This window comes from Amblyomma americanum, chromosome 1 (assembly GCF_052857255.1).
Source record: "Amblyomma americanum isolate KBUSLIRL-KWMA chromosome 1, ASM5285725v1, whole genome shotgun sequence".
Taxonomy (NCBI): Eukaryota; Metazoa; Arthropoda; class Arachnida; order Ixodida; family Ixodidae; genus Amblyomma; species Amblyomma americanum.
This window is the reverse complement of record NC_135497.1, coordinates 316,135,280-316,153,597: the sequence shown is the minus strand read 5'-3', so window position 1 is coordinate 316,153,597 and position 18,318 is coordinate 316,135,280. Positions and strand designations below refer to the sequence as shown.

Genomic DNA, 18,318 nt, shown 5'->3' with positions numbered 1-18,318 from the left:
CTGGTCCTTAAGGGTAACGGAGTGGATTCAAAGAGAAGGCAAGCATAGCAGGGTGTGGTGGAAAGTTAGGTGGGCGGATGAGATTAAGAAGTTTGCAGAGATACGGTGAGCACAGCTGGAAGTGAACAAGGTTAACTGGAGAGACATGTCACTCTGTCTTGTCCTTCACTTCCTTTAATCACATCCCCATGTAACAAGCTGGGCGTTAGGCCTTGTTAACCTCCCTTTTTTCCCTCTGTTTTCCTAATGACATTGTTCTGTACCTAAGTGCCAGCTGTGCCTCAGAACCTTGGAGGTTACCTACACCACAGGTTCTGTTTTTGCTTTGTAGTCATGACCATATATATGCTCTCTAATGCATGCTTCAGGTGTACACTAGCTGTATCTTCTAAAATCGCTGAGTGTTCAGAAACACCAGTTCATATGGCGTGTAGCTTTTGCTCCTGCAATTGATTTATCTGAAATGTTTTCATATTATTCACTGCATCTTGAGTACTAGCTCACCATTTAATTCTTCTTTTTGCAACATATGATTGTGCTGTCTTGCTTTGTCCACTTGTTGTGAGGTTGTGTTTAAAGTCGAGCCAACTGTAAGCACTTCATGTTTTCTCCTTTGTTTTTTAGGTTCTGTCAAAGTATTCTGGCGGCATATGGTTGTCTGACTTAGCATCAGAGTACAAGGTAAGAAGTAATTGCTGTTGTCTCAAGTGGCTTTATTTTGAACGCATGCTTACACTGCGCTTCAGTGTACTGTAGCTAAATTCTGCTTTAGCAGGGCCTAATGAAAGGTGCCTGTGATTGTGGTGCAGGAGGTGACAGGCCACGAGCTGAAGCCAAATGACCATGGCTTGAACAATATGCTACAGCTGATGGAAAAGTGTACTGACATACTGTACTTTACCCGGCCATGCTACAATGGGGACTTCATGGTTTGTCCGCATACGGACGTTAACAAGGCATTCGACACCAGAACTTTGGCTGCCTTCGAGTTCCTAATCAGGTCAGTAGGTACGGGGCCGTCTGGTTACTTGGAGGGCTCCTTGGGGTGAAGGGACATCGCTCTTCAACATGAGATAGTAAAAGTTTGCCTAAGATAGGTGCGCATCAGTTTTTAATGTGTAGCATCTCGAATGGAATACTGTACGACTCGTCTGCCTGTAAAAAAGCAAGAATTCGTGCACTGCTGTGCCAGGCATGCTGCAGTGGCACCCTGAAGTACTGAAACTGCTGCAATTAGGTTTTTAAGGGAAAAATAGCGCAAAAGACGAGGACAAGTGAAGAAAACAACAGGACCAGCGCTAACTCACAACTGAAGATTTATTCACAGGAAACCAGGAATATAAACAGCGCAATCATACAAGATAACAAAGCAAACAGCAAAAGCTGGTTTCCGGTGAATAAACCTTCAGTTGTGAGTTAGCGCTGGTCCTGTTTTCTTCACTTGTCCCCGTCTTTTGCGCTATTTTTCACGTAAGTATGTATCACCAACTCGCCCGTCTTGCCATTGTGTTGAACTGCAATTAGGTTGTTGTTATTGCATAAAGATTGTGCATAGTGATGCCACTGTTTCTTATTCGGTTTTTGATGTGGTACAGTTGATCACTCGCCCAGAAAGTATACGATTCTCTGGCTGTACTGACTTTCAATTCGTGCTGAAACCCTTGGCAGAGGCCAATTGTAAAACTTGCAAGGCATCTCACCCACAAGATGCTGTAAAATTTTAATGATAAAAATTTTGATGAGGCAACAAAAAATGTGACCCGAAATTCATATCACCAAAAATGAACAGTACTAATTACATGTCAAACTGTCCTGTGCCTGTTTGAAAAAGTGCTGTGCTCTTGACCAGCTATGTTGGCATTGTTGGCAATATGTTATTTACTGCCATTGTCTCTAGAGCATTACTTCGTAGGCTTCTGGCTTTACACAGAGCCCAGGCATCCAGAAATACCCACATCCTAAAGTTCTTCTAAATTCAGTACAACTACACAATTTGTATACTAATAAATTGCCGAGGAATGACTGCAAGTTTTTATTTTAATTTTATGACAAGGAGAGGTCATACTTCTGTTTTAAAGAAACCCACTTTAGTTCAAAGTGCATTGTGTGATTTGCTCAAAAGAAAGTTGTATGTCTGCTGGCAGGTTCGCATCTACCAATACACGGGCGGATTTACGGGTCACTCTCAGAGGGGGCAGTTGGGGGGAAGGGGCAGTCCAGTTTGAATCGTGTATTTCTTGGACTTCTTTTGGGGGTGGGGGAAAATGGGGTTCAGCATGATTTTATTATGTGAAATGTAAAGTGCCTTCTGGTGGCACTTTTCCTAACTTAGCTCCCGTGATCACTTTTCGCATGCGGACCCGGGTTGGCTGCGCAGCCTTGGCCAGTTGCTAACAGTTCTGGCGCTGTAATACATCAAAAGGTGAATGCAGAGTGGGTTTGAGAGTAGCCTTCGGTCTCATCAAAGGAAGTTGTTGGGCGAGTTGATGACGATGTTCCATAGTTACAGCGCGAAAGACAGGACAAGAGAAGACGACAGAACACAACGTTTTTTCCTTTGCACTGTAACTATGGAACTTCGGTCTCATACTTTTCACCACGCAACAGCGCTGTCATGTGGAAAACACGGCATGCGGTACACTGCTTGGCATGCAATGAAGCCCAACTGCTGACCGAGGGCTAGCGGCGGCCCTCACTTGGTATTCTTCGCTCCTGAAAGCTTTGCGGAAACCAATTATACCTTAGTTTCAATGAGAGATTATTCTGTTTATAGTATACTGGTAACAAGATTCGATGTCTTATGATAGGTGGTGGCTACAGTGCAATCCTCTTATACCGATATTGAGAAAACTGGAAAATTCGATCTTTATAACCGATTATCGTTATACCTGGACCGGCAGAAAAAAAGCAAAAAGGACACCCCCATGTATTCCCCCATGCATGTAGCCATCGCCACAGGTGCTCCTGTCAAGGGTGAGAGCGTTTCGGTGCTCTGCCAAGTTCGCTCAGCAAGCCACCCCTACCACCTTCGGAGCTCCCGTCAAGATAAACACACTGCGATGTTATCGGCGCACAGCATGGGGGAAAGAAAACTCAGGAGAGGACCTCGCTATCCGAGCTGCACACCAAAAAGTGTGCCGGAAGTCACGCGCTTTCGAAAGGACTACTGGGAGTCTTGGGCCAACGGCGCACCGAATGGTGACGCTGGGCGCAGCGGCATCGTCTGCTACATTGTCTGCTGGGCATGCGGAAGCGCGCTGAGATGGCGGCCTAGTAAGGAGGGAGCGGGGAGGAGTGGCTTCAAAAAATGTGACATAACCGCCTCTTCTGAGTTCTTTCCTTCCTCCATGGCGCACAGCATCTTGGTGCGCTGCGGACAGTGGAAAACGGGGAAATGCACGGAAAGAATTGACACTTAAAAAAAATTTCAATTCTCAACCATCTCGGGTGGAAACTGCGTTTGTGTGAGACAGCGTTGCGCGGCAGGGACCAAGCAAACGCCTCCTTCCAGCGATTGCAAGGATGACAGTGCTTGGTTCCCAAGGCCGTAGGCAACATTCCTTAATGGATTTTGCCACGCTGGTTCGTTGGCGTGGTTTTTAAAAAACGCCATTCGCTTCGAATTATTTTATTTTTTATCAAACTTTCTGACAAATTTTTGTGGTAAACACCATCCGGGCGGCCAGAATTTTATCGTTGTATCCGTTATTTCGCCAGTAATTGTATCATTATATACGGTTTATTTTTAGATAGGTGCAATGGGAGAATTGATAAACCTAAAGAATTTGATCATTATAAGCTGTATATCGTTATATCGGGTATCGTTATAAGTGGATTACACTGTAGTTCCAAAGCACCTTTGCAATGGCTTCCATGCAAAGCAAGCGAGGCCGACGCCTAGAGAGTGGTGTGTTGCAGGAAGTGCGCTGTTGTGGGTGCACTGCATTCTTGCTTCTGTGTAACAGAAAAGCTTAGCTACTGCTGTGTTCTGTATATATAGAATTATCGAGCTCTTTTGCAATCCCCATAGAGTCCGATATACCTGGGCTTGACTATATTTGCTGCAGTATGATAACAAGTTGGGCTAGTTGGGTGTTGTTCAATTTGAAGGAAAACACACAGCTCGAAGGATGAAGAATAAGTACACAACACAGCGTACACAACACAGCACCTCTACTGTGTACTTCTCATTCTTTGTCCTGCATCCTTGTTATTGCTGTTTTTTTCTTCAGAATTTGCTATTTGCATTCATTAAAATCAGAGGTTGCCCTTCATTAATAACGTGCATGCACTAACTCTGCCGATTTATTAGGCCTGTCCATCACAAAAGGGGGCCTTCTTGGTATGGCTAGTGTTTACAGCTGGTGAATGTTACATCGGAAGCGTAAAAACTTTAGATGCTGCTTTGGCTCGTTTTCATCTCAAGTAGGTTAGAAGCATGGCTGGTCAGGCCAAATTCTCATATCAGTGAAATTTTCTCTCGGCACTCGATCTGCCAATACTGGTTGTGCGACACTCCGCTGACAGGATTTTTCATCGTCACTGACCTGAACTTGCACTGCGACAGTGCTAAGTTGTTATTTATGCTGGTGTCATCGGTCTTGTTTGGCAGACTGGTGCGAGGCAGAGCCTGCTGACATTGGTGTCATGTTTGCATAGTTTGATTACATTTGAAAAGCCAATATTATTGATGTGATCTCAACAGTTGGTGGATGCCCATGATAAGCCTCCCAAATTTACATGTGCTGCTTTGCTGGGGCCATCACTTCATGGGATTGAGAGCTCACTCCATGTGGCTTAAAATGATCATAACAGTTATGCGACATGCTTCTCTGGAGGTTCTTAACAGATATGGGGGATATACTGCATATTACATTAATGGATCACAGTTCAGTCATAACAGTACTGTGCGGTCCAACGACAGTGATTATGCAGCTTAACGGTGATGCCTCTATGTACGCAGCCGATGCATGCAGTGTGTTTCTTGCATATGCACACTACACTTGCAAATAAGCAATGCCTCCACATACAGAGTCGGCTCTATATAATGTATTGTATAATATCCACTGACTTTTGTCTTGTAATGGCTATAGAGGGTATCTTTTCAAGAAAGTATGCTATAGTCACTCAGCTACTGTGGTTTTTCAAATTTTGTGTAGTGTAAACCAGACAAGTTAGCTTACAAGGGAAGTTTGAGTCATGTTTATACAGGCAGTACTAAGAAATTTTAGCGAGTAGCTTTGCGTATTGAAATACCGGGGCTGATATTTAGTGTCTTGCCAATTTTGTTCACTGCAGGTCAAGTGGCTCACAAGGCATGACCGTGGATGAGCTTCTGGAGGCTTACCAAGAGAAGACAGGGATCCTGATATGTCCCTCTGATTTGGGGTTTTCCCGTCAAACATTTGTTGATTTCCTGGCTGGGAATCCACACCTGAGTTTTACCTCCTTAGGGCGAGGTTAGCATGGTGTTTTGGTGTATAGTGCATGCTTTGATTTGTCAGTCTTTAGGGATGCTAAAAAATGCATTTTTGTGTGTGTGCATGCATGTGTGCCGAGGGGGATTGGCAGCTGATTTTTTTTTGTCTTGGTAGTTCTGATGGGCACTTGTCTGATCAAAAGCTTTGTGGCAGTTCTGCCCTTATCTGATGCTGATTTTGCGATTTGCTATAAATTTGGGTACTTGAGGAGGCATTGCTAATGGGATGTTTGCTTGCTTTTTGTATGATAATGAGCAGGAAGTGCCCTGTGCAGTGCATACGTCACTTAGAAGGCTCAAGAAGTTGCTTGGAAGGGACACCAGAGACAGGCATGAAATCAAGCTGACTATACTGTTTCGTACATAGCAATCAACACTGCCAAAGCTAGCATGCCTGTTCGCACAGGCTGAGTCACTGCCCAAAAATAGTTCACCATGCAACCAAAGTGCACACAAGCATATTTTGTTGCAACAAACCTTGAGGGAAGACGCTGGTCTTAAATTAAAATTCTGATTATTAGAGAGCTCATAATGAAACTAGGTGTGCTTATGTATTTCTCCTCCTGTTTTCAGAAATATAATTAGTTTCAGCATGTCTCAATTAGTTCCCATATTGTGTAAAAATAACTGAAGCCTAATTAGGTTGTTTTTTACAGGACATTGGCACTTTTTCTTAGTATTTTTTGATTCCTATTAAAGTGGAGCTGCAGCCAAAGACCTGTGATGTGGAGCTGTGCTATTTATATTCTCATTTAGTTACATCATCATATAAATATCTTGAGTTGCATCGAAGCACCATAATTATGAAATATAATTGGTGAAATTATTGTTCACAACATTTGATATATTCGACTCAACCATGAAAAAAATAGCATAGCTCCATACTTGATTCTTTCTGTATTCAACAATATAATATAATTGAAATTGTACCATAAAAACATGGTGAAAACTTTCATAAGGCAAGCGAAGTTGGCAAAAGCGTATTTGAAGGTCGCATGCCAGCCATTAGGAGGTCGTTGACGCATCAGAAAACGGCGAAATGCAGATATTCCAAGAGGATTTTACAGTAGTGAGTAGTAACGGGATGTAGAGAAGAGCACCAGCTTATGAACAAGACCAAGATGGCGGCCATTGGGGACGTAATTGCAGGAAGTGACAGGCGCGAAGTTCTCCTGCATTTTCTCCTGAAATCGCCATTTTGACGCTTTGGAGACGTCAAATATATCATTTGTAGTACCAGTTGTTGGTCGAATTAGACCTTGAAACTTTGTAGGCAGGTGCTTTAGAGTACATTGAACCTGAATATGCTATATTTGAAAAAACAAATTTTTTGCATTTTTTTTTTCACCATTTCAAGACTCTCATCACCCTTTAAGTGCCCTGACTGCTATGTTGTTTACACTCAGTGAAAATTATAGCCAGATGGCCTGCACAATAAGCGCCTCACAGCTTTGACAGTGATTTTCAATGTTACCACTTCGTTTTATACCACTCTTCGTTTTCATCCGAACACTCACCAAGGTTTCGAGAACAACAAATGATACGTGGTGGAGTAATATAGTTTTGCAGACTCTACTTCCGCAGTCTCCGCAGCATTGCCTGCTATGTATGAAATGGAGTATAGTATAGTACCAATCGGGAACTACACTAATGTTTTCTGGGCATGGACCGATGATAAATTTGTTGGCATTTTAGCGTCCACCAATGGCGAATCAGAGGTGCCAGAGAGTGCGGAGGACACCTGGAAAAAACTTCTCTGTGTTTATCAGAAAGGTGTTCTTGTTTAAATGGACCCTTTCGTGTCCCGCACTGATAATGCTAGGTGTTGACACCAAGCTGCTCTTAGGGGATTTGAGCCCTGCAGGTTGAAGATTCCTAAAATATAGTTTTATGTGCTTGCCTGTGGCACCTAAAATGCACATTTTTAGTGCATAAAAGTCCACTACACTAGAGATGTTTTGTTAAGTTCATTTAGAATGTGAAAGGGAAAAAGTTTTTCAGCATTTTTATAGATGAGTTTGTATTTACGCTAATGTAATTTTTGTCTGACCCCAAATACATATTTTATGAAAAATATGTGTGCTCATGTTGAGCAAAGTACAGTAAAAGCTCGTTAATTTGAATTTCAAGTGGCTGGAAAAAATGTTCGGATAATCCGACAGTTCGAATTATTGAATGGCCCTGAAAAAACTGTCAACTTCTGCTTGCATCACGGTAAATTTATTTGGTGAAAGACTGGGCAAGGAGTGCCTACTTTTGAAATGTGAATGGCGCGGCAGTGACTATTCTCGTTTCCATCGATGCTTTATCTCAGGCGTGCTGTCAGGAGCGTCGAAGCAGAACTGCTCCAAAATCAAAAGGGTCTCGCTGGCATCCTTATCAATGCAACGCAGTGGAGGTCCACTGCTACTGCATCACACCCCTCTGAAACGGCACCATCATGTGTGAAATGGCTTGACCACAGGAACTGTGAATAGCACGTGATGAGCACACAGTTTCAGTGGATTAAAAGAGTGGAACCGCACGGACAGAAGTGAAAGAAATGCTCAGCAGCGCCAAAGCAAAGCGGGGAGAAGAAAATTGGGAAAAACACCAATATCACGTCAGTCAGCTACCGAAACATCATTTGGCTGGCTGGTGCTGGCTGGTTGAGCCACTGTTGGTGCGGGCTGGTGCCATGATCAGAAAAGTGAAACCGAAACTAAGCGGTTGGACTGTTCTTGAAGACTGAGCTGTCCGTTGACAGCGGCGTGAAATTGCATGCGTTACGCGTGCTATTTCACGCCATTGGCAAAGGTGTGCAGGCCATGAGGGACTCTGCCACATGAAATTCAAGTTTTGAATTGGGCAATGTCAACAGTCTCTTGGTGCGGCAGTCATATCTGGATGCAGCCTCCCTTCAGGATCCCCTTCGAAGTAATCATGGGAGACCCACAGCATCTGAATTGAGCTTACAGTGTAGTGCCGCTGATGAAGATGAAGTTGGCGCAGACCAGAAGCTCTCGCTCGTGCAACAGAACGCTTTCGGCAACCGGCCTCGCCGGCAACGTCGACAGCCCGCTCCGTAGGCTCACCAGCGGCGGCTACTGGGACTCCAATAAATGCGGACGTCCCACCACAACAGTGCCATCGACTTACATCGAGCTCAAATTAATGTGCTTTTTCTGTACAGCTTTAGCTGTTGCACATGTCTAGTGCAGTAGTGTAAGTAACGGGAAAGAGAGGAACGGTATTTTCAGCAATTGCCACATGCTATCACGAAAACCTAGAGACCATGGTAACAGTGCATTGATATGCAGTAAAAGCTTGTTAAATCTAACTTCAACGGGCCGAAGAAATTTTTCGAATAATACGGAAGTTTAAATTATCAAATAACCTCGAAAAAACTGACAAGGGCCACTTGCATCATAGTAAACTGACAAGAACTGCTTGTATCACGGTGAATTTGTTTGGCGAAAGACTGAGCAATGTTGCCTGCTTTTGAGATGAGAACAGCGCGACAATGGCCGTTTTTCACATTTCCATCAAGGCTTTATTGTGAGCACACTGTTAGGAGTGTCGAAGGAGAACTCTTGCAAAATGGGAAGGGCTTTCCCGGCATCCTCTACAGAGCGCCGTGGTAGCAGTGGAGCCTCTCACAAGTGGCTGCATTGTATCTGAGGTGGTCTCGCCGCACAAACAGCAAGTGGCGCGGGATGAGTGCGCATTTTTGGCTTAGTTGAAGAGTGGACGAACTGCGTGGGTGGAAACGGGTGAAACTCTCAGCCGGACTCGGTTGGCTTGCTGATGTGCGGACTATGTAAGCCGCGTTTACATGAATGCAACAGATTTCCTAGTGTCGCATGTAGCAGCACATTATCTCTGAAACGATGGTGTTGGCACATGGCGTCGCATACTGAAGGCAAAGCGGCGCTTTTGGCACAACCAGTTTCTTTTGTTTTATTCACTTTCTACCTGGCTTGTCGACTGCTGTGATGTCGTACTTTCAATTCTGTGGAACATATCTTTAAATGAAATGTTGCGTTTGCACGTCGTAAGTTTAGTTTTGCTATCTCGCAGCTTGGCAAGCTCATCATACCCGCAGCAAATTCCCTTCCCATACTTCCTAATGCGATTCAATCGTGTCTGCATGCAGTGTGAAAGTCGACTTACTCAAATGCAGTGCACTTTTCTGTCGCATTGCCCTCATGTACATGAATGCAATGCACTAGAGAATTGATTAATATGAATGCAGCTATAGCTGCTATTGTCGTGGGCTGGCACTAAGCTCGGAAAACTCAATCTCAGAAGTGAAACCGATACTAAGCGGTCAGTCTATTCTCAAAGACGGGGCATTCCTTATTTGTCATGCCTGCCATTGCACACTTGTTAGAAGTGTGCAGACGGCTCTGTAGCATGAAGTTCAGGTTTGAGTAGGGCTACCTTGAGAATATCTTGCTGTGACAGCCGTACCTGAACACGAGCTCCCCTGGGAAGCCCATTTGAATTTACCGGTGCGAGGCTTGTACCGTCCGATTGAGCAAGCATCCGATGACATAGGCTTACGTGAGCACTGGCCAGGACAACACTTTAGTTCGACTTATCTGGATTTCCGTATTAACAGTGGTCTGCTGGCCTGCTGCCTGCTAGTTGGACAAAATGCACACCTTTTCAATGGAAGAGGCACAAAATGCTATTTTTACGACCGCTGTCACTGTTTTCTGAACAAGCATCACCAGTAACATTGCTCATACACTTCGTGGTATAGTTTCAAACTGTTGTCGAAGTAATTCCTGACTAAACTAATTTAGGGCAGTTGTGGAGTAGCTGATATAAACAGTGCATTTTCTTGATAGGCTAATGCGCATGTGCTTCTGCGTGTACTTAGTGCATCCTAGTCTTTTGCAACACGACATAATGTTGTCTTCTTCTCTACCGTCTGTCTTTTTTTTTTGTGCTTGTTAACCATGAATTTGCTGATTTGTTTTGACCATTCATGTTATCATTCTGATCCCAATTCAGTATCTAAAAGATATGCTGATGTGCTGTTCACAAAAAGCCGAGTAACATTCACATGTGCTGTTTGAAGTAGGCAACACTTGGGTGTCTTCTGCTACCATTCAGATAGCCATGATGCTAAAGGGACACTGATGACAAATAGAAGTTGGACGGTATCGATACGGTACTGCGTTCTAATTACAGAGACAACTTTCCTGAATATGGAGCTTTGACAAGCTAGAAATGGCTATGAATGAAATAGAGGAGTCACCCTCCCCGGCTTTTTTTGCAAGTAAAACATGTACGCAGACACAGATTTTTGGGTGTATTCCCATAGGTCACACTGCACCACCATTCACCTCAAAATCATGGTAGCCCATAGTCCTCAGTAAAGGCATCACATGTTTCAATTGTTTGGCGGTAGGATTTTTAAACCTAATTTTCTCAGTGGCAAATCCGTCTTTTGCCGCCAGAGAAACGTCAGCATATCTAGAAAGATCCAGATAAATATTTACTCTGCACAATAATTGGTTGCAATTGTCCTCAGTGCCTCTTTAAAAATACTCTTCACCTGATTTTAAAAGCAGACTCCTGGACCTTGCAATTGAACTATTTTTGCATTACAAGGTACCATTTTCAGTCATTGGAACTCCTGTGGAACATGGAAGTGTCATGGCAGTTTTATAATGTTAGAAAGCCTTCCTTATAATTTGTTTGAGCAAGTTTGGGTTTATTGAGCCTTTACTCTGTTGCCTGTTGACTTGGATAATGAAGGTTTGATCTGCCTTACAAAAAATGCCACTTTTAGTTTCACTGCTTTTAACAGTGAGGGTCTTATTTCTATTGCTTGTACGCAGGTCAGTTCGTGCTTAAGTGGCATCACGACGTCGAAGAAGCAGCACGGATCAGAACTGGAGGATTGGCAGCTGCTGAACCATCTTCACCTCTTAAAAATTTTGGCATAAAAAGAACCGCCAGGGGGACCTTGGCTGATCAAGCTACAAGTGTAGATGCTGCATTTCAAAGGGCATTGGCGGAAGTAGAGGCCTCATTTGAACAATTCAGTAGTCCCCCGCTTGATTTGCCTAAGAGCCCATTTCAGCTCCAAGAGGGCCTTTCGGAGGCAAAGTACTGTGCTGTATATGTGTCGCAGGTTTATGCTGTTGACCATTTCTATCTGCAACTGAAGGGACCGGATACCTCGCTTCGCCTTCAGGAACTTATGAATCAGTTGGAGGTCAGTGTTCAGTTTTATTCTTGCTTTTTGGCTGGTTCCTGTTGTTAAGTGTGCTGTTGAAGTGCCGTAGAGGCCTCCTATGCTACTGAAGTATTGAGTAGGGTATTAGCTCCTCCTGGTGGTGACTTATGAAGTCTGCAGGGTTGTACACATATCTAACTGGCTTTCTGCATGGACCTAAACTTTTTTGTTTCTGGCTGTGAGTCAGCTGGGGATGCATGTGAACACTCTGGTTGACTTCATACTTCAAGAACACGCCGCCTGGAAACGTCGCCCTCACTAATTTTGTGTTGCAGGCTGCTGTGGGCAGGCAGTTGTGGGCAGGCAGTTGTGGGCAGGCTGTCTCAGGCTTGCGATTGTCAGTGCAGTGGTGAGCACATTGGGTACGGGCAGTGCGATGTGTGATGTCACCTTGGAGGTAGTGTAAAGTGGATATTGTTATGTTGATGTGTTTTTATGTGCTAAAGCAATGCTGTGAAGTGTAAGGCAAGCAGTAATGGGTAGCTACAGATAAATATTGCCTACCTGGGATTTTGCAACATGCTCCAAAATCTGAGTACTTCACGATTGGTGTTTTTTTTTTTTTTTCATGGTTCCCCCTGGGTAGCACAGGAAGCCTATGGAATTAGGTTGTTTTGACGAGGTATCTGCTACAGATTGTAAAAAATAGGGGGGGGGGACACGACCAGTACACGCTGTTCTAGTCTAGCACTGCTTTCTCTCTGATTCGGTGTTGCTGTCATGCAATGTGTGATGCTCAGTTGGGCCACTACTGTAGCTCCTCTGGTCGGGTCAGATTTTGTTAGTGCCATCGTAGCCAGCTCTTGCTTATACTTTTTGAAATCCTAATAAGATAAAACGTGGCCTATAACTTCTGTTACCCCTGTGTGTCAAGCTGCAAAACAAATAAGCATGTCACTTGCATGCTCATTCGCCTGCCATGTTCGATGCTTTGCTGCTGAGTACACTTCCATGGGTTTGATTGCTGGTTGCTGCAGGCATACTTAGTGCGGTGGAATACAAAAGTCACTGCACTGAGATTTTTGTTCATGTTAGAAAAAACTTTGTGATTTAAATCAACCCGGAGCTCTCCACCAGTGGCATGCATCAGTGTCGGAGTGTAGCTTTGGCATGCAAAAACTCGTTTGATATGTGTGTTTGTAACACCGTATTTTTTTTTATTCTGTCACAAAAACTCTTTTTTTTTAAGGATGTGTACATTTGGAACAGCATGTTTAAGCATGAAATGTTGGTAGCTTCCATTGTCAGCATGCCGTCGGTGAGAAAACACGTGACCTTGGTGGCAGTGCAGAGAGAACACGGTGCTGAACTGAGGAGAGAACATGGAGGCAAACCTAAATGAACTCTGGTGAAACTTTCAGTCGGCCCCTGGTGCCTACATGCTGCACTGCCACTGGAGCAGTGCATGCGTCAACAACAGCGTCTTTCTAGTCGCGTGGTGAGCGAAGCCAGCAAGGGGGTAAAAAGAGTCAATGCTCTGCAAGAGGTGCACACGCAGTCCTTGTGGTGTGCTAGTCAAGCAAGAATGCCACACATGTCGCATAATAATCAGTGTGCCCGTGAACAGCTCAGGCATGAGCATTGAGGCACCCTATCCCATGCAGAGCCATGGCACCAACTTCGGTGTGGCGGCCTAAACAGTGAGGGCAGTGGAAGGTAGTGGTCCTGGACGTTGCACCCTGCCACCCAAGTAACTCTGCGGACGGACGGTTGTGTTTGACTGAGACGAGACCTTACCTTGAAACGAGGTTCACTCTATAGAATGTGCTACGCCGGTGCCACAAAGCATTTTATGCTTACATCTACTCTCGACCACAAGAAAGAGTGTCCAGATTAGAGGAAACTGATATGTGGCAGGGCATTTCTATGTTGCATTTGTTGACAGCTTTTAATTCAATGCTGTACGATTTAGTACTAGCCTTTGTTGCAGAAATTGTGTGAATTGCCCAAATAAGATCAAGGAGATCATATTGGTACAACAAAAAGCTTAATGCATAGCAATTTATACTTTTTTCTAATCCACCAGAGGTCGCCCAATAGCGCCGCCGCAGTGGCTCGGTGGTTATGGCACTCGGCTGCTGACCAGAAAGACGTGGGTTCGATCCCGGCCGCGGTGGTCTCATTTCGATGGAGGCAAAATGCTAGAGGCCTGTTTACTATTCGACGTCAGTGCACATTAAAGAAGCTGACGTGGTTAAAATTTCAGCGTCCTTCATAGCCTGTCTCTTTTCTCTTTAGGATGTTAAATGCCCATAAACCAAACCAGAGGTCGCCCAGTAGTGCTTAAGAAATGCTTGGAATTTCACTGACATATCTGTCATGCTTGCTTGTGATTTTGCATGTTAGTAATTGCTCATTATTGCTTTCAATGGCGTTCACATTCACTTTGTAATGACACATTTCTTCCTCATACTGCCGAGACAAGTTTATGCATGCGTAGTTTAGGTTGTGTAGATGTGCACATTTTTGAAGCTTCCCTCCAGATTGCAAACATATACTTTGCCATGAATTTCAATTAATGCTGTATAATGCATTGTTGTTTCTGCTGTGCTGGAGAGCTCTTGTCTGGCTACAAAATACAGAAGTAGCTAGAGTCTCAATTAACTTGTAGGTTCTTTTATGAGCTATGATGTATAAGCTGTTTTGATTGTGTTGATCATGTTAGCATATTAACAAGCAGATTCTGTCAGGTAGCCATTACAACCACACCAAGCTATAATACTCACATCTCATTAAACATCTAATGTTTTGTAAAACGAATGATGTTCACATTTGAATGAGTTCAATGAACAGATCACATTAGAATTCTGATTTATTGCTTGCCGTCTTCCCCACGTCATCCATGAAAGCAGTGGGCTACAAGGACTTGAAAACAGAGTTAGTGTTTCTGACATTTTCTGACAGACCTTTTAAATTTAGCCAAAATTAGCATCACTGGATGTTGTAACAAAGATTTACTACTCTCGACCCCAGCAGCACACAGAAACTACCGTGTGAGTTACCCATGTTGTATTCATTCATACTAACTGCCCAGTTATGACATGTTTAACTTTTGATGGACTCATGAAACTGTTTTAAGAGTGGCTTTAAAATGACATTATGAAAAGCCTATTGAGCATAAATGCCTTTGACTGTTCATGCCACGTACAAGTCGAGTCCTCAAAAGTGACCTTATAATTTGCAGATTTTTTAACGTTTCCTTTCCTGTGCCTTGCGGCAGTGTCCGGTGCCAGTCCTTCATGCGAATCCTGCCATGCAGCATGTGACGTCAGTCGTGAGGTCCTGTCATTGGCTCACAAAAAAAAAAAAAATAAATAGTATAGACGATCAGTGCGATTGATGCGGCAGAGTATACGTTAGCATTATAGCATTAGCGTGTCCCCCTCCCGGACGGAGCAGCCGCTCCCACTGATTCAGACCATGTGAGCGGGCATCGTAATGCAACCAGTCACTCACCGTCTCACTTGCCGCACCCCTGCTCCACTTCCCCCATTCAATCCAGCAATCACTGTGGGATACACCATGCCCCCTTTTCACTATTCCCCACTTGCCACATCCCACCCTTTCTTTGTCTTCCCTCCTTCGCTTAACCTTCCCTGAAAGTGGAGAGGGGATTTCTCTCTTTCCGCTTTGCCTCCTGCCAACCGAGACTTCAGGCAGATGGACGGATAGATTTTTTGTCAGCACGGGGGTTCTAATGCAAACACATTAAAACCACAAAGGTGTTCGTAGACGAAGGCGGCGGGGGGTGCATGGCTGGCTGGAGATGACATGGGGGAGTGCGCGGCCAAAAAAAAGTTAGCAACTGAGCCAAAGGCGAGGAGCATAGTCCCAACCTGTAATCTTTTTTTTTCTTTTTCTGGTTCACTGTGGCGTATGAGCTGGGAGCGAAAAATGAGGGGGCTGTTTTCAACTGTTGATATCCCTGACGCTATGCAGTCGGGATGAATCTTTCAGCCTGAAAGACAGACAGGAAAGGAGACAAAATAAGCTCTATTCGGGACGACTTATGACTCGTGTTGGGCTGTGTGCTATTCAGTAATTGTGTGGTTTGTGGTGGTGCTTCACTTGCCAACAGCTTTCCTGTTCATTTCAATAAACTTCAGTCAGCGCTTGTTTTGTCTCCTTTCCACGTCCCTGTCTTTCGCGCAGGTCGATTCCCCATGACACCGTACCAACTTACCCAAGTTTCTATCCAAATGCTACACAGGCTAGATAGCAAATTTTTGAGGGGAGGATGATAGGTGGTTCGATATCTGTCGTCTGCTTTGTTACCCTGCATACCATTTCATGGGCTCTTTAAGCAAAGCTTCACCTCTTGACTGTTAAAGCTCCGTTTTACTCTGATGTAACGCGTGCGCACAGCACTGCCACGTGACGTTGGCCAAAGCGAGACCCTCTATACTCCGACGCTGCTTAACCACCAACGTGTTCGGCGGCTTCGGCGCGCTCTGACAGTGCTGGCGTCGAAATGGGACATGTGCCTATTCTGCGCCGGGCGTGTCGAAGCCGCGAACCCAGAATGCACCACGCACATCATCTGTGGAGGCCGCAGGCCGGACGAACGGATTTCTACGCATGCGCGCCGCTTGTCGCTCAGCGCTGTCTCGCGTCGACGCGGCTGGAGTATAGGGGGGCGGATTTCAGCCCGGCGCAGCGTCACCAACGTGATGTGTCCGACCACAACCGCCGTGCTTGCGCGCACCGAGAACGTCGGAGTATAACAGAGTCTTTAGTCCTCTAGTGTCTGCACCTTGGTCTCGCTCCACCATGCGCATCATATTGTTGGCATGTATTGGATTCCTGCTTGGTTTCATATGTATTGCTGATATTATGTATAAGTGGTAAACACAAACTCACTGAACTTCAATTATTAAAGCATAGATTATTGGACAAAGGCTGTGTGTATGAAAGAAAAAAAAACTGCTTATGCTTTGCTGCGGTGGAGAGGAGGTTTTTTTTTAATTTTCTGCATGTAATATGCATCCTCAGCCTGCAATTTTCCAGCTTCCAAAACTTGGCACTATGCATTGTGTGCATTGGCAAATGGCTTAGCTGATTAAAAAGGGTGCTGCATTCAGGCACGGAAGATTCTGCATTGTGTACTTTCTCGGGTGTTTCATTACTTGCTGGAAGCTTGTGTACCTGCATTTCTTATCATGCATAGTCATACTTGCCTGTATGGAAAACTGAATGCAGCATATGTTCCTTTGTGGGTGTAGAATATGCAGGAGAAACTACCTTAGGAGCCATAACCAAAGTCTTAATCCGTGTCTGTTAAGAGGAGCATTGCTGAGATAGCAAACACGTGAAGGTACAGCGAAACATTGTTGCAGTCAGTTGTACTATCCAGCAGATAGGCAGTTCAAAGCCTTAAATGGCTCTAGTTTCTTGATGTGTCATTACTTTTGAATGAAATGGTCTGTGCTTGTATTTCTGGCTCAAAGCATACAGCTGAAACTTGCAAGCATGTTAAGCAATTAGTTATTTGCTTTCTGGTAGGCTTTGCCTTTTTGGCCATCTTTGTCAGGGAAGTATTGTTCGATACTTACAGCTGGTGGTGACAGTTGTGAAGTTAACAGGAAAGAAGCCTGGCTATGGATCGTTTGTTCATTTACAGAGGAATAGTGGCTGACGATAGTAATGGTGTGGTCAGAGTTTCTGGTGCCGTTGTTTAGTGAAATTTACTGGACTGCTTGCGTGTTAATGAGGAGGTGCAACAATGTAGAAATGGCTCTGAGTTGTTTCTCATGCCTTTTGACCAGGTGTATCACAAATATGACCCCAGAGAGAAGATTCCCGAAGAAGACGTGTATGTGGGAATGCCATGTGCTGTGTCTTACACCTATTCGGATGGTGCTTCAGACTGGCACCGTGGACTTGTGATAGCTGTCAGCGAATGTCCTCCTTTATGCCAGGTCAGTGCCTCCCTTTAAATGTGTTGTGAAAGCTGCTAGTATTGAGCACCGGATAAGATCACCCTCTGGTGTGCAGCCACATTGCATCTAAGATGAGTCTTCTAAAGGCTTTGGGGGTGTCTCCATTGGCTTCATGTTGCGGATGCCACTTACGTTTGTTGCATGTGCACATTTGCAGACTTTTGCTGTAGCACATCACTGTACTCCAGTGGGCCGAAAAGTAGAAAGTGTAGATTATGTTTCTATATTAGAATCTAGGTGTTATGATTAATTCAGAATTCAGGATAGGGTGTTATGCAGAATGCATTATGCTTTAGGATGATGCGAATGATTTCTGAAGTGGCCGTGGATGATACGAACAAGTGATCCACTGGGTGCCCACCAGCAGGCAGGCACGACTGACCATGGCAGAGAGCCCTCCTCTCACATGCCCCTGGTGCTTATTCTCCACTCCCCTGCATACCTCAGCAAAGTCACAAGTGCTCACTCAGGCTCATTCACAAAACTTTGGTCAACCTGTGGGCTCACTCACTCAACCTCATGAACTCGCTCGTTTAGGCTCACAACTCACTTAGACTCACTTAGACTCGCCAGTCATCCAGGGTCAACCACTCATAGCGACCCACTCAAACTCATGACTCGTCTAGGCTCACTCATTTCAACTCGCAGCTCATTTGGACTCACTC

At 44.6% G+C, this 18,318-nt stretch overlaps 1 protein-coding gene across 2 annotated transcripts in view; it reads left to right on the top strand.

Moving 5' to 3' along the window:
- The window catches only part of LOC144115380 (uncharacterized), a 152,680-nt gene that overhangs the window by 50,133 nt on the left and 84,229 nt on the right, over window positions 1-18,318 (top strand). For both annotated transcript variants that reach the window (XM_077649747.1, XM_077649748.1), the window contains exons 5-9: window positions 625-681; window positions 810-1,000; window positions 5,299-5,459; window positions 11,314-11,693; window positions 17,480-17,632. In XM_077649747.1, coding sequence (XP_077505873.1) covers window positions 625-681; window positions 810-1,000; window positions 5,299-5,459; window positions 11,314-11,693; window positions 17,480-17,632 — 942 coding nt within the window. The remainder of the gene's footprint in view (window positions 1-624; window positions 682-809; window positions 1,001-5,298; window positions 5,460-11,313; window positions 11,694-17,479; window positions 17,633-18,318) is intronic.